General features: G+C 54.1%; 2 protein-coding genes across 2 annotated transcripts in view; one reads left to right on the top strand and one right to left on the bottom strand.

Moving 5' to 3' along the window:
- Positions 1–1,069: 1,069 nt before the first annotated feature.
- PSMA7 (proteasome 20S subunit alpha 7) lies at positions 1,070–6,677 on the bottom strand. The gene is made up of 7 exons (XM_019972100.2): positions 6,465–6,677; positions 4,322–4,448; positions 3,550–3,674; positions 2,804–2,926; positions 2,270–2,389; positions 1,592–1,654; positions 1,070–1,298 (listed from the first exon to the last, which is right to left on the bottom strand). Exons 1-7 carry the CDS (start codon positions 6,558–6,560, stop codon positions 1,206–1,208), a joined length of 747 nt encoding a protein of 248 aa, XP_019827659.1. The 5' UTR covers positions 6,561–6,677; the 3' UTR covers positions 1,070–1,205.
- Positions 6,678–6,955: 278 nt separating this feature from the next.
- SS18L1 (SS18L1 subunit of BAF chromatin remodeling complex) overlaps positions 6,956–14,345 on the top strand; it is a 28,214-nt gene continuing 20,824 nt past the window's right edge. Inside the window, exon 1 of the mRNA XM_019972090.2 lies at positions 6,956–7,128. Coding sequence (XP_019827649.2) covers positions 7,060–7,128 — 69 coding nt within the window. The 5' untranslated portion in view covers positions 6,956–7,059. The remainder of the gene's footprint in view (positions 7,129–14,345) is intronic.

The raw sequence follows: 14,345 nt of genomic DNA, 5'->3' as shown, positions 1-14,345 counted from the left end.
TAAACACTAATTCTAAACTAGGTAGGTGACTCCACACACAAGCTCAACAGGTATTTCTCTGCTAGAGATTCTAAATATAGTTAAGTCAGTTTACCACCTATGCTTAACCTTGCTATCAAAAATTTAAACTGACAATCATTGTGACACTTCAGGCTGAGTTTACAATGTGTCTAGGCCTTTTCACTGTTTTGGCTGTGCTGTGTGGCTTATGGGGTCTTAGTTTCCTGACCAGGGAGTGAGCGAATGGGGGAGGGGGGCTCTCAGCAGTGAAAGTGCCAAGTCCTGCCCCTGGATCACCAGCGAATTCCCTGTATTCTTTAGAAGTCTGACGGATGGACATAAACCATTGAACTGAGAACTCAGTTCAAGAAAAGCCATAGACTAGACGAGTACTACGAGTGCAGTCAGAAGAGACCACCAGCCCAGAGACTCAAGAAGGCCCTCTGGGCCCTCCTGTGGTACGGGAAGCCAAAAGGCAATGCCATCGCTAAAGCTGGTGGCAGAGCCCACGAGAGGCAGAGAGCTATGTAGGCAAAGTGGGTGGTAGGGGTTTTTCTTCTGAGGCAAAGTTTAGGACCATCACTTATTCTGTAAGTGGGCTGGAAGCTAAAAGGAGGATAATCTTTCTGGTTAAAAAGGGAGAAGGGGGTAGGGACCAGAAGTCTTAAGGGATCAAAACAGGAGGAATGCTGACCTCATTTACTAGAACCAGAAATTCAAGACCAGTTCCAGAGCTGCGCTGCAAAGTGAGCTCCAGGTTTAAACTGAGCGGTCTGTCCTTGTGATGTCATACATTCATCAAGGACTCCAACAAAGTGTGAGAAGAAACGGTCATCCTGTTTCTAGAACCCTTAAACTGGAGAAACCCCAAGTTTCTGCCTCCATGGCACCCCTTGTCTACTGCCCTGTACAGCCTTTCCACAAATCCCAAGGGAGGGATCCCACTCAACCATCACCTTGTCTTAGAGCCTGGTGAGGAGGAGCAGAAACGAATGCTCCAGAGACCCAAAGTGAGCAAGTTCCCTAAAGAGCTATCCATACACCTAAAAGATGCATTCACCTCTGAAAGAAAGGTTAAAAAATAGGCAAATTTATTGTAGGACACTTGGACAGTATGGATAAGTGGAATGGAAACGCGTATGTATCCTTTTGGAAATCAGCCATGATTTGAATTTAAAAATCGTTACAAGCAAAATTTCATTTCATCATGATGCCTTCTTTTGTTTCTTCTTTTCATTTTCTTCTTTTTCTTTTTCAATCTCAGCAACGTATTTCTCAATCTCTTCAGGATTTAAAATCTACCAAAGGAACAGTGTATGGTTAGCCACACAAGGTGCCCCCAAACCTAAGTCCCAGATGCCCCCTCTGGCTGCTTCTACAGGAGAGCGAAGCCACATGTGGCTGACCCAGGGGACAAGCTGGAACCGATGTGTAGATAGTCAATGTGGGAATGCTTGCTTTTCCACTCATGTGGGGACCCTTGTAAAGAACATTTCTTGGCGCTAGAGCAGTTCTGAACGTGCACTGCCCCCGGCCCTGACCACTGGGAACGCACCCAAAGAGAAGGACAGCAAACCAACTTGGTGATTACCTTGAGGGGTTGATCTCGCCTCATGACAGCAAGCTCTATGTTTTTGCCACCTGACTGAACCACCTTCAAGGGGAGAAAAGAGCATCAGACACCTCACCCACCTTGACCAGACTTGGTGCCCTGTGAACCTGAACCCAGAACTGCTGCAGAAGGGGAGGGGTGGACACGGGGTGCCCCGGCTGCACACTGACGCGGTCCTGTGGGGTATCTGCACTCCTCGATCCTGGGACAGCTGGACTCAGGGCCCTGCCAACTGCTCGCAGCCTACCCCATCACCGAGGCCTGACGCCTGGGCTCCAGCCTAGCCTTAAGCTGTAATCCCCCTCTGCCTCTTTGGCTTCACCCCCAGCACCTCCAAGGTCTTGACAGAGTCTAAGACCTCACAGCTCCCATCCATTATTCCCAGTTCTTCTAATTCTGACTCTAGCAATAGCTTAAGCCTCAGAAAGTCTGAACTCTAGGCCAACTTAGCCACTTTGGTACCCTGACTGCCCCAGATGTAGAAGGAGCTGACAAAGCACCAAAGTGGTGCCTGGTGGTACCATGAGTGCCTGCGCCTCTCCTTGTTGCCTATAAATTAGGCTGTTCCTTTCCATGCTGTCCATTCCCCAGGCCAAGTACCACCACCACCATAGTATGGGTGTCTTCATCTTGCCCAGGTTTCAAACACAAACTTACTTCCAGAAGGGCCTTGATAACCAGCTTAATAGTCAGATCATCTGTTTCAATGGCTTCGTCAGTATAATTCTTCTCCAGGAATTCACGCACTGACTTGGCACCCCGGCCTATAGCGTTGGCCTGAAACAGGGATGTGCGTTACATGGCACAGAATGCAACTATCCAGAGCCAGCCAGTGCCACCCTGCTCCTGCGTGCTGTGGAGAGGCAGCTGGGCTGGGGGAGGCCTTGCCCCATGGCTTCTTTTTGCAAAGGGCTATTTGGAGTTGGTGCTCATGCCCACTAAGAATGGGATTCTAAGGAAAGACACACGGGCATCTTATATACGCCACGTGTCCTTAGAGCTCACTGTCCTTTGCTCCCAAACATCAACACTGAACAACTTCCTGGCTTCCACATCACAAGTGTCATGAGCACACGACGTGTGTATGCACACATCCCTCTACAGGATGAAGCCGGCTCAAGGTCCCAACAGCCTCCAAAACTGCTTCCAAAGGCAAAACAGCCCCAAGCCCCTTTCTTGCCAGGGACTCACCTTCCAGGCATGGTATGTGCCCGAGGGGTCAGTCTGATAGAGTCGGGGGGTGCCATCAAAGTCAAAACCCACAATGAGGGCAGAGATGCCAAATGGCCGGCGCCCGTTGCTCTGCGTGTAGCGCTAGCGGAGAAAGAGACACAGTGACACTGCAGCCTCCACATGGAGGCTGCCCAAAACCCACTGCGAATAAAACACACCATGTTCCAAACACAGATTACAACAAAAGGATGAAAATAAATTAAGCCCATGTTCAGGTTACTTGTAATTCAAGTGAAAAATGAAACGAGCCCATGGTTTTTCAGCATTCCTCCTTCCTGTGCTACATTTTCATTCTTAGATCAGAACTGCATCACGGAACATGGCTGGGGTTCCTTGGAGTTACTTTGACAGCAGACACAATCTGGCTACAGACCAGGTTCACAAGTGACTAAGATTTCACCAAGGGCAGGAGTGGCTTTTAGCCCCCTCACAACTGTCTGGTGACTGGTCATTCAGAACAAGACAAAAACTACATCGTGTCCCTCCAGAAATGTGAATGTGGACTACTCCAGGCCACTAAATAAGAACACCACAATGCCACTGAAAAGGATACACAATAGTAAAAGTGCAGATGAGGAAGTCAAGGTTAGGACTGTGCCTGTAGAACAAGTGCAGTTTCCCGATTTGCCCACAGAGATGTCCCGTGGCAGGACGCCCCAGGACACAGCTCATCACCAGAGCCGAGCCACAGCAGGAACACCCACCTGCTTCAGACTGGCGATATAACGGGTGATGTACTCCACGGTGACCGGGTCCTCTACGGTCAGTCGGTGGCTCTGGCATTCCACCCGGGCCCTGTTGATGACTATTCTTGCATCAGCAGTGAGGCCTGCAAGGATCACAAAGACAATGCCCCCTAAGCCATGCCTCACCCCGGCAACTGTCAAGGATGGCGCAGACCACATGCATGGACAGCAGATAACCTTGGGCAGGTTCTAAAACCAGTCCTGAGAGGCAGCACCAAGGTTACTCTGAGAGCCCCACAGTGGAACCAGCAGCCTCTGTGAAATCCTCTGAGAAAGCTGACTGGTTAAGGAGCTATGGGTGCTAGGCTACACACTAAGTCTTTGACAAGTCAATCTCCAGGGGAACCAGGATCTTCCTGCTGAAGGAGGAAATGAGTGAAACCACAGAAGTCCAAGAACACTGCACATCCCGAGAGCAGGGCGCTATCCAGCTCTCCCCCCTTCATAGGTACACGGCTAACTGTGGACAGCTGACCTTTCTCCTGACAGCAGCAATGAGGAGACAGCACAGCTCTTCTTTTAGGAACTGTTTATTCATTTAGACCCTCTGCTTCAGCCTCCTGGGGAGGATCGTACCCCTGAAACTGAGGCCAGCCCTTTTCTTAAAAGCCAAATCTTTAAATGATTTCGGTTTAACCAATCACATGCCCCCCATAGCCCTTTCACTAGGTTAGCCTCCAGACAGCCATTCTTCCAAGACATAGGAACACGGTGCTGGCCCCAGACTCACCGGCGAATGCCATGCAGACATTATCATCCAGCGCACAGATCTTCCGCACTGTCCTTTCATCCTGCAGTTTGGCCACTGACTTCTTCTCCACACCAAGAACAACAATGTCTTTTCCTCGAACACCGACCTTCAATAAATATCAATGGGGCACTTACGAAACTGACCAGAGGTTTTGCCACCAGAGACACAGCACTAAAAGCAGATGTGTGAACACCCTTGGGGGGGGGGGGGGGCATGCACACCCTGCAAACTGTGGGTCTCGATCCACTTTTGGGAGAGCTAGCCCAGGCATCACCATCTAGGCACCTAGCCTTGTGCCTTAAAATACTGACATGTAGTTTCAGTTACAAAACAACTAAGGAATAGCTGCTATATAATCCATGTGTTTGTGAACATGTGTCATTTCAACCCAGTGAATCAGAGTCTCTGTAAAGCTTGAGCATGAGTCCCTAACAGTGAAGTCAGGTGTTTCAAAAGCAGTGTTGCTGTGATTATGAAACTGTACCCAAGTCCTTCCCTCTTTCTCCTGTGCACTTTTTTTTTTTTTTCCTTCTTTGATTATACCATCAGGCTCAAGGGATCCTAGTTCCCAGACTAAGGACTGAACCTGGGCCACAGCAGTGAAAGCACAGAGTCCTAACTACTGGACCGCCAAGGAACTCCCCCTTCTGCACTTTTGAAACCAATGTGCACAGCAGTGGAGAAATGCCTGGTGTGGTATCAGGTGAACAACATATCAACTATTACTGGGATGCCCATGGCTCTGCTTATGGCTGACACTATAGCAGAAAAAAAGATGTTTTAAATACATGGGGGGAAAAAACCACACTGGCTGCCAGTTAACCCACTCAAAGCACAGCAGACACAAACAAGACAACCACTTGTAAAAGCAAACTTCTCTCAGTTTGGACAGGATATCTCAGCCTTGGCCCTACAGGCACCTGGGCCAGCTAATTCTTCAATGTGGGGGCCAGGTCTGAGCCCTGTTGGATGTTTAGAAATTTCCATGTCCTGTGCAAAGAAGCACCGGGTGGCAGCCTTTCAGATTTCAAGGAGCTTTCTCATAAACTGTCTGCAAAGGCCAGGCCCAGAGGCAGCAGAGTCAGGGCAAGCAGAGGCAGACACCTGCTGGCCCACGGTGGAGGGGTTATCAGGTGACATTCCCCCCCTCCGTAGTCTTCAAGCTGAGCTGAGGTAGGTCAGAAAGTGGATTTGGGGGCCTTAATTTCGAGATTCATGAAATAAAAAATACTTCAAAATTCACAGAACCGTGTTTTTTCTCTGCCTACTCAGGCCTCTGAAACACTAAATGATTAAGGAAAAAAAAAAAAACCCCACAAAAACCCATCATCCAATTTGACCGATAAACTCACAGGTATCTTAAAGACAACAGGTATTCACACCTGAAACAGTGGCCTAAATGACAGACCGCTCAGGTGCGACGAGACCCGAGTCGGGGGCAGGGTCCAAAGGGCGAGGACTCAGCAGTAGGACCCAGGAGGGAGCCTGCCCGCCGCGCCGGCGGCCCGGGAACTGCAGGGCCGATGCGACACCGGCCGCCCTTTGTTCTCGACATCGCCCTGGGCCTGGAGGGCAACTACTTTCTGGGGGCGGGGGACGACAGGGAGGGGGGAGTCGGCTACCTGGGAGCTGTCCAGACTCCGTCCGCCCCAGCCACCTACTCCCTCAAGGAGCGCCCGGAAACTAGCTAGGGCCGAGCTCTGCGTCTTAAGTTCTGCGCCCTCGCACCGCCCCAGGCCCCCCAGGCCTGCGCGGGGGCCCCGCCAAGATGGCGTCGGCGGCAGGCGCGCGCTCGGCTCCGGACACGGCGCGGGGAAGCGAAGCCCGCAGCCAGCAGAGCCCTTGTCGAGGCACCAGAAGCCCCGCTCGCCCGTACGCGGAAGCCGGCTCCCGGAGAGTCGCCCGGCCGGCCCTCGCGACCGCCGCCCTCGGCGCTCCTTTCTTGCAGCGGCGCCCCAATCCCAGCTTCCGTGTGCGCCCCAGGCCACCATGCCTCCTTGGGCCCCGAACCACCGCGCGCCAGCGAGCGTGGCCCCCGGGGAAGCGGGTCGGCGAGACGCACCCGGGCCCCACCCAGCCGCCCGGGCCCCTGCCGTCCCCCGCGCCCCGCCTCCTCGCTCACCGCGGTCGAGCCCTTCTTCACGGCCTCCTGCGCGTACTCCACTTGGAAAAGGTGGCCGTCGGGCGAGAAAACGGTGATGGCGCGGTCGTAGCTCATGCCTATGGGACGACGCGGCCGGGCCCGGGAAAAGCGCACACTCACGGCCGCGCAGCCGGCGATTCACGACGTTGCTGCGCCGGCGCCACGCGCGCCCGCCCGCCCCCGGCGCCCCCGATTACGCTACCGGCGTAAGGCGGCGTCCCGGGGCGTCAGGCGGCGCCGGGCTGACGTGCGCGCGCAACGGGGCGGGGCCCGGCTGAACCACCAGCAGCCGGGCGCGGGGGGTGGCGCGGCGGTGGCGGGCCGGGCGCGGGGCGCGGAGCGGTCTCCCGGGGGCGCCTTGCGGGGCTCCGCCTTGAGCTGAGGCGGCGCACTAGATAGGGGCGCGACGGGCTTCAGGGCAAAGCGGCAGCGGCGTGGCGGACGAGCCCACAAGGCGGCTCCCCCCCCGCGCCCCCCGCCCCCCCAGCGACTGCGGAGAATGAGCGCCTCCGGCTGCCGATCGCAGCCGGAGAATAAACCCCAATGATCTAGGGCTGATCCCGCGCCCGCTACCATGTCGGTGGCTTTCGCGTCCGCCCGGCCGAGAGGCAAAGGCGAGGTCACGCAGCAAACCATCCAGAAGGTGGGCTGGGGGCCCCGGACTGCGGCACGGGAGCTGCGGGGTGCGGGCGGGCGCCGGGCCGGATCGAGGGTAGCCGGCGGGCGCGGGGCGCGAACAAAGCCGGGGCGCAGGCGACCGCAGCGACCCCGCCGGGGCCCCGCGCGCGCTTGGCCGCCGACGTGCGCCAGTTTGGGCGGGGGCGAGCGTGGGCCATGAGCAGGGCGCGGGGCGGCCCGCGGGGTGGTGTCGGCGGATCCAAGCCGGGAACGACCCTGGGCCACGCCGGGCACGGTGGGGACCCGCAGCTTTCTAGACCAGGGGCCGCGGGCAGGGGCGCAGGGTGGCAGAACAGACTGCCTAAGGGGTGGTGTCCGAAAGATGCTGCTCGCAGGATGGTATCCTCGGATCCAACCCGGGATCGACTGCGGGCTGCGCGGGCACAGTGGTGACTCACCATCTTTGGGGCCACAGTCCGTGGGTAGGGGTGCAGGGCGGTGGGACCAGGCGCCCACCGAGTGGTGTCCGCCGGCCATCCCGCGCGCACAGGGGATCCGCTTCGCTGGCGAAAGCGGTGGCGCTGCGTGATGGGCGGCCCTGGCCCCTACGCGCACCTTGACTGGTCGAGGGGCGCACGGGGCGACAGGAATAGGTCCCAGCGCCCGGCCCCTACCGCCCCCTTAAGTGCTGGCACTCCGAGGCACAAAGGGGCGCATCCAGAGGGTGGGACGCAGTTCCAGTAGCCCCGCAGCCCTTCAAGGAGCGCGCTACACCCTGGGGCCGACCTGCCGGCCAAACCTTGCTGCCCTTATTCGCGTGTCAAATTGTCTTTCAGCGTGACACCTAGCCAGCCTCTCACCTAACAGAAACTTTACACATTCGCTTTACAGCCTTGCCCACGTTCTTTAAGTTCGGCCTTGTGGTTTTCTAGAGATACCTTCCCGTTGGTTTGGGGCACCTTTAACAAAGCCTTAAGTTGTGAAAATGAAGATTTCAGTTTTCCTATTGTTTTTCCTTAGAAGAAAAGCTCAGAAGAAAGAGAGTGTTAGTCATTCCCGCTTGAATTTTTTTGATGTTTTTGACAGCTATGTTACTTTCTTTTCTAACCTGCGGTCCTCTGCAGTATGCCTTGGTTTCTGTGAGCCTGTTTTTCCCCTGAGGGGATTCACTTTGATGGCCGCGGCCCTTCTTCCTTGATGACCTGCGGGGACCTGGTGGACTTGTTCTCAGTCTCTTGACTGTTTGAGACGACTTTTGCCGTGACTGGTTTTGACAAACGAGGAGCCTCATAAATGCTAAATGGGGAAGAGAAGACTTAAGAAGCAGGAGAAATACAGGTTTAAAAGTACAGCATTCTTATTTGTCTGGTTAACCCTTATGGGGTGCTTACTGGCCTTATTCTAAGGGCTTTGCAGGTCTCAACTCGTTTAATGTCTTGAGTTACTATCATCCCCATTTTACAGATCAGGAGACAGGTATAGGGAGGCTGAGTGCCTACTGGTACACGGTAGAGCCAGGAGTCACACCTGGACAGCGGCTCCAGGGTCTGCCCTGACAGTGACACTCCATGTCGGACTCTTGGTTGGGCAGAGAGTCAAGCATGTGACCCAGACGCACATGTTGGCAGCCCAAGGGGCTCTGAGGACCCTGGTTTTTGGAGCTAAGTGTGACGAGTATAGTCACTGTTCCTAAAGCTGCCTTGGCGTCAGCATTCATCCAGTTGTTTGCACTTTGCAAGTCTCTAGGCAGAAGTGTGTGTTTGAGCACTGCTCCCAAACATCAGATCAGAGAGACTGCATCGCAGGGCAGAAGGTCTGCATGCTGACCGTTGGAGATGGGTCTTCGGCTTAGGCTGTCATCTGGTTTGACCTTTTAGGGCTAGCAGTCTGTGTAGTCACCTTGGTGTTTTGTCAATGCATATACGCAGGGCTCTCTTACTGGTATTCTGAGAGGGCATCAGAGATACATGTTCTGCACTCATATGAACTGTGTCCACAGTATGTGCTCATGCTCAGAGCGTTGAGAAAAAGCCAGGGGTTCCTTGGAAGCCTACTTGGTAGTGAGACAGCAGGGAGTACACTCTTGTCCTTTGAGTATGTTTGTACAGGAGCTTGCCAGGCAAACTCCTACTCAACCTTCAAGGCCCCACTTGGCAGTTATGTGGTGAGTCCAGCATTTTGACATGTCACTTGGGCTCCCAAGTTTTGTGTTGCTGACCTGTTCTTGTTGTGTCCCCAGGCTGGCACAGTGTCCAGCACAGTCAGTGCCTAGCATGTGCTGGAGCATCTGTGACCCTGGTCCCATCAGTCGAGCGTTTGGGACGGGCAGTTGTAGTCACTTCCTACAGCCGTCATAACAGATTACCACAAACAGGGTCATTTAAAACAGCTGCAATTGATTTTCTTACAGTTCCAAGGGTTGGAAATCCAAAGTCTTGGTGTTTACAGTGTTGCTTCTTTTCTGGGGTTCTGAGGTAGGATCTGTTCCAGGCTTTTCTTTGAGTTTCTGGCGATTGCTGGTGGTCCTTGGAGCTCCTTGGCCTGTAGACGCATAATCCTGACCTCTGCCTCCATCTTCACCTGGCCCCCTTCCTATGTGTCTGTGTCCAATCTCCCTCTTCTCATGAGGACACCAGGTGTGGGATTTAAGGTCCGCCCTAATCCTTCTCTGTTGGCTCAGATGGTAAAGAATCCGCCAGCAATGCAGGAGACCTGAGTTCAATCCTGGGTCAGGAATATCCCCTGGAGAAGGGGATGGCAACCCACTCTAGTATTTTTGCCTGGAGAATCCCATGGACAGAGGAGCCTGATGGACTACAGTCCATGGAGTCAGAGTCAGACGCAACTGAGCAACTAACACATTAATCCATGTGACCTCAAATATAAGTTGATTACTTTCCCAAGAACCCTATTTCCAAATAAGGCCATGATCCCAGATACTGGGAGTTAGGACTTGACCAGGTAATTTTGAGGGATGCATTTCAACTCCTAAAGGAGGACACATGGGGCAGGGGCGTATCAGATAGGGAGGACCAAAGAGTAGGGATAGTAAGGGTCTTAAAGGTTGAGAGTCACCAGTGGTCCCGCCTGTGGTCTGCAGGGAGCAGAGCAGGTATTGTTCAGTGGCTCAGTCATGTCCGACTTTTTGTGACCCTGTGGACTGCAGCATGCCAGACTTCCCTGTCCTTCACCGTCTCCCGGAGTTTGCTCAAGCTCATGTCTGTTGAGTCAATGATGCCATCCAACCATCTTATTCTCTGTTGCTGCCTTCTCTGCCTGCCTTCAGTCTTCCCCAGCATCGAGGTCTTTTCCAATGAGATGGCTCTTCGCATCAGGCACCAAAACTGGTGGGGCTAGAAGGGCCAGCCTGGTTAGGGGTGCCTCAGTCATGCACTCAGTAGTCTTGCTTGCAGTGACCAAGCATAGTGTGAGGGGAGGTGCAACCCAGGTGAGAACCATGGGGGACATGATTTGGCCAGAGGGTCTGAGCTGGAGGTGGGCAGTGTCCCCAAGAAAAGCCAGTGACTCTGTACCTGGCCAGCTGACCTCTAGGCCAGGACCCATCCTGAACTGCTCTTTCCGGCTGGGGACCAAGACCATGCTCTGGGTGTCACTGGTGGGGGTTGGGGTGCCGCTGTCTCCACAGCCTGTGTGGCTGTACCTTGGCCGACGTGTAGGTGCCTCCTTGCTGCTTGGCACATAGTAGTTGCTTAAGAAATGTGAGTTTTATCATCACTGTTTATATTGGTTTCCTTAGCTTGTTTCCTCAGCTGAAGAGCAGGGGTAGCATCTTGTCCCTCTGCACCCGAGCACCTTGTGCGGGGGAGACAGGCTCTGTAGAGCTTATGGAGGGGTGGGCAGTTGGCGTGTTTGCTGATGCGGGTCAGGCATGGGAGAGAGATCAGCAGGGTGGCTGCCCAGCCCCAAGGACCTCAGTGCCCAGGGGCAGGGTGGGGGCACAGGGGTAAGGGGTGACCCATTGTCGGGGGAGTGCTCTGTGCTCTCTCAGACCTGAAACTTGCCTTAAAAATGTAGGCTAATTCATGGGGGAGGTAGATTGGCCATTTTAAAATTCACAACTGAGAGGGTCTTGGGGACTCGGAGCCTCCTGTGAACTTTGCTGTTGATCATCTCAGGCAGTAATTATTGAAAGCACTTTCACCCCAGTGAGCAGAGGCCTGAGAAGGGTCTCCCGGGGTGGGAGTGGTGGTGTCCCCTCACTGTGGTCTCTGGGACCAGCCCTGGGTGGGGAGGCAGGGTGCTGCCCCTGAGCACACCTGAACCTGTGCTATGGAGGCTCTGAGTGCAGCCCCTATAGGTGTTCTCAGGGAGGGAACAGCTACCGCTTGGCCTCTGCCCTTCTGCCCAGGCATTGCCCCAACCCAGGTGTTGTCCTGGGAGCCCCCTGGTGGAGGATGGAAGCCTCTGGATAAAGTACAGGCCGCACCCCCCGCCCCTCCGCAATCCCGCCCCTCCGCAATCCCGCCTCCTCAGGGCTGTGTCTCTCTTGCAGAGCCTGGAGGGGGAGGGAGAGGGAGGCAGCCAGGGGCCCTCTGACACTCACTCGCAGGTGTCCCCACTGTGCTCTGCCCGTGGCCCCAGCCCTCTGCCCCAGCCTGCTCCCCAGGCCCGCGGGCCCTGTGCTGGGAGTTGGATGACAGCGTCTATGCGGTCCCCAGGCTTTGAGTAGAAGCTGCCCTCCCCTGCAGTGAGGGGACCTAGCACTGGTGTCCCCAAGTGGCAGGACCTGGGCAACATCGGGCCAGTCTGGACCGCCTGATCTGTGGTGGGCACCATGACTGTGTGCCCTGCTGCGTGAACATGACAGGAGTCAGAAGGCTCCAGGGCGAAGGTGCTGGATGTTTGTGCAGCTGAGGCTCCTGAAACGTGACCCCAACCCCTTGGCCAGCACGGCTCCTGAGCAGATGGGCGACTGCGCCGGGACTGCAGGGCTGGTGATGGCAGTGGGCGGTGGGGTCAGCAGTGAGAGTGGAGCTATGGCAGCTCACAGCCCAGCGCCGCCACCCCCAGGCCTCGGGTTCCTTGTTTTAAGGAAGATGACATGGTTGGATCCTTTCAACTGCATTTGTGGTAACACATGATCATCTGGTACAGGAAGGCAAGTCACCTTGTAAGTAAGTGATGGTCTCAGCCTTTTGATGGTATTCTTGACATTGAGCAAAAGCGATAAGTATATTCTGAAGGGCAGGTGATCCCAAACTGTAGGAATCCAGGGTCCTGTGAAGAGGGAAGGGAGCCAGGCTCACAGGGGCGGAGTGACAGTGACTGAATAATGTGGGGACCCCACATCCTTAAGGAGGATGGACATATGTTTGTAGCTGCGTGCACGTTAACATGGATCACAACAAACTGTGGAAAATTCTTAAAGAGATGGGAATACCAGATCACCTTACCTGCCTCCTGAGAAATCTGTATGCAGGACAAGAAGCAACAGTTAGAACCAGACGTGGAACAACAGACTGGTTCCAAATTCGGAAAGGAATACGTCAAGGCTGTATATTGTCACCTTGCTTATTTAACTTATATGCAGAGTACATCATGAGAAATGCTGAGCTGGATGAAGCACAAGCTGGAATCAAGACTTCTGGGAGAAATATCAATAACCTCAGAAATGCAGATGATACCAACCTTATAACAGAAAGTGAAGAGGAACTAAAGAGCCTCTTGATGAGGTGAAAGAGGAGAGTGAAAAAGCTGGCTTAAAACTCAGCACTCAAAAAACTGAGATCATGGCATTCATCCCATTACTTCATGGCAAATAGATGGGGAAACAATGGAAACAGTGACAGACTTTACTTACTTGGGCTCCACAATCACTGAGGACAGTGAAGTCACTGCAGCCATGAAATAAAAAGATGCTTGCTCCTTGGAAGAAAAGCTATGACAAACCTGGACAGTATATTAAAAAGCAGAGATAACACTTTGCTAATAAAGGTCAGTATAGTGAAAGCTACGGTTTTTCCAGTAGTCATGTACAGATGTGAGAGTTGGACCATAAAGAAGGCTGAGCACCGAAGAATTGATGCTTTTGAATTGTAGTCTGGAGAAGACTCTTTGGAGTCTCTTGGCCATCAAGGAAATCAATGCAGTCAGTCCTAAAGGATATCAACCCTGAATGTTCATTGGAAGGACTGATGCTGAAGATGAAGCTCCAGTTCTTTAGCCACCTGATGTGAAGAGCCTACTCACTGGAAGAGACCCTAATGCTGGGAAAGATAGAAGGCAGGAGGAGAAGGAGATGACAGAGGACGAGATGGTTGGATGTCATCATCGACTCAATGGACATGAGTTTGAGCAAACTCCAGGAGATGGTGAAGGACAAGAAAGCCTGGCATGCTACAGTCCATGGGGTTGCAAAGAATTTGACACAACCGAGCAACTGAACAACCACAACCATGTTAACGTGCCTTACCACGTCCTTAGGGTCTGAACACACGTGTCAGACACAGAGGGAGGACCACAGGGCGGGGCCAGCCCTCCCAAGGACACCATAGGAGTAAGGTTTGGGGTTTTTTGAAACCCACATATCCGATTCACCAATTCACCCATCAGGCAGATGTTTGTTGGAAGGGGTCCTGTCAGCATCCATCAGCAGGGTCTGTGGCCTGGGGGCTCCTAGTTATCCTCTGGGGTGGCTGGTGGCAGCTGCCTCTGTGCTGGCAGGAAGGAGCCCTGATGGATTAGCAAAATGTTTGCCCTGAGAACCATGGTGGGAGGAGGGTCAGCTACCCAGGGACACTTACCCAGTTCTCCAGTCGTGCCTCCCACAGCTCAGATGGCTCCCAGGAGTTATCTCACGTGGAGTTGGCCCCACATGTGGAGGCGTGCGCTGCGGTCTCTTGCAGCCACAGAAGCCTCTGAGTACCATGTGTTTGTTTTGTGGAATTCTCTGGTGCTTAGGAAATCACGAGCGGGGAACTTTGTGGCTGAGACAGGGACGGTGGGAGACCAGCGGGACGGAAATGTTCCCCGTGTGTGCACAGTGGGCACGGGGAGATGCTTCCAGAACCAGCTGAGGTTGGCTGGAGTGTCAGCCAAGGGTGGGGGTTTGGAGGCCCACCCTCCCCCTGGGCCTGCCTGGACTTCAGCACATCCGTGAATTTCTTCCCATCTCGAGGGCACAGCCTTTGTTAATTACAAGAACAGGCACAAGGACATTGTGAAGGGTCTTTCTGCCCATTGTGGGGTGACCTGATCCCCCCTCGGCAGCAAGTTTCAGGG

This window comes from Bos indicus, chromosome 13, assembly GCF_029378745.1.
Source record: "Bos indicus isolate NIAB-ARS_2022 breed Sahiwal x Tharparkar chromosome 13, NIAB-ARS_B.indTharparkar_mat_pri_1.0, whole genome shotgun sequence".
NCBI lineage: Eukaryota > Metazoa > Chordata > Mammalia > Artiodactyla > Bovidae > Bos > Bos indicus.
The sequence above is the reverse complement of the archived record's forward strand: the minus strand, read 5'-3'. Positions and strand labels throughout refer to the sequence as shown.

Excerpts from the sequence above, each read along its gene's own strand:
- PSMA7 (XM_019972100.2), bottom strand. The coding sequence starts at position 6,560 with ATGAGCTACGACCGCGCCATCACCGTTTTCTCGCCCGACGGCCACCTT. Across the intron at positions 3,675-4,321 it reads TGTCTGCATGGCATTCGCCG|GCCTCACTGCTGATGCAAGA; the intron begins GTGAGTCTGGGG and ends TGATCCTTGCAG. Across the intron at positions 1,299-1,591 it reads GGCGAGATCAACCCCTCAAG|ATTTTAAATCCTGAAGAGAT; the intron begins GTAATCACCAAG and ends TTCCTTTGGTAG.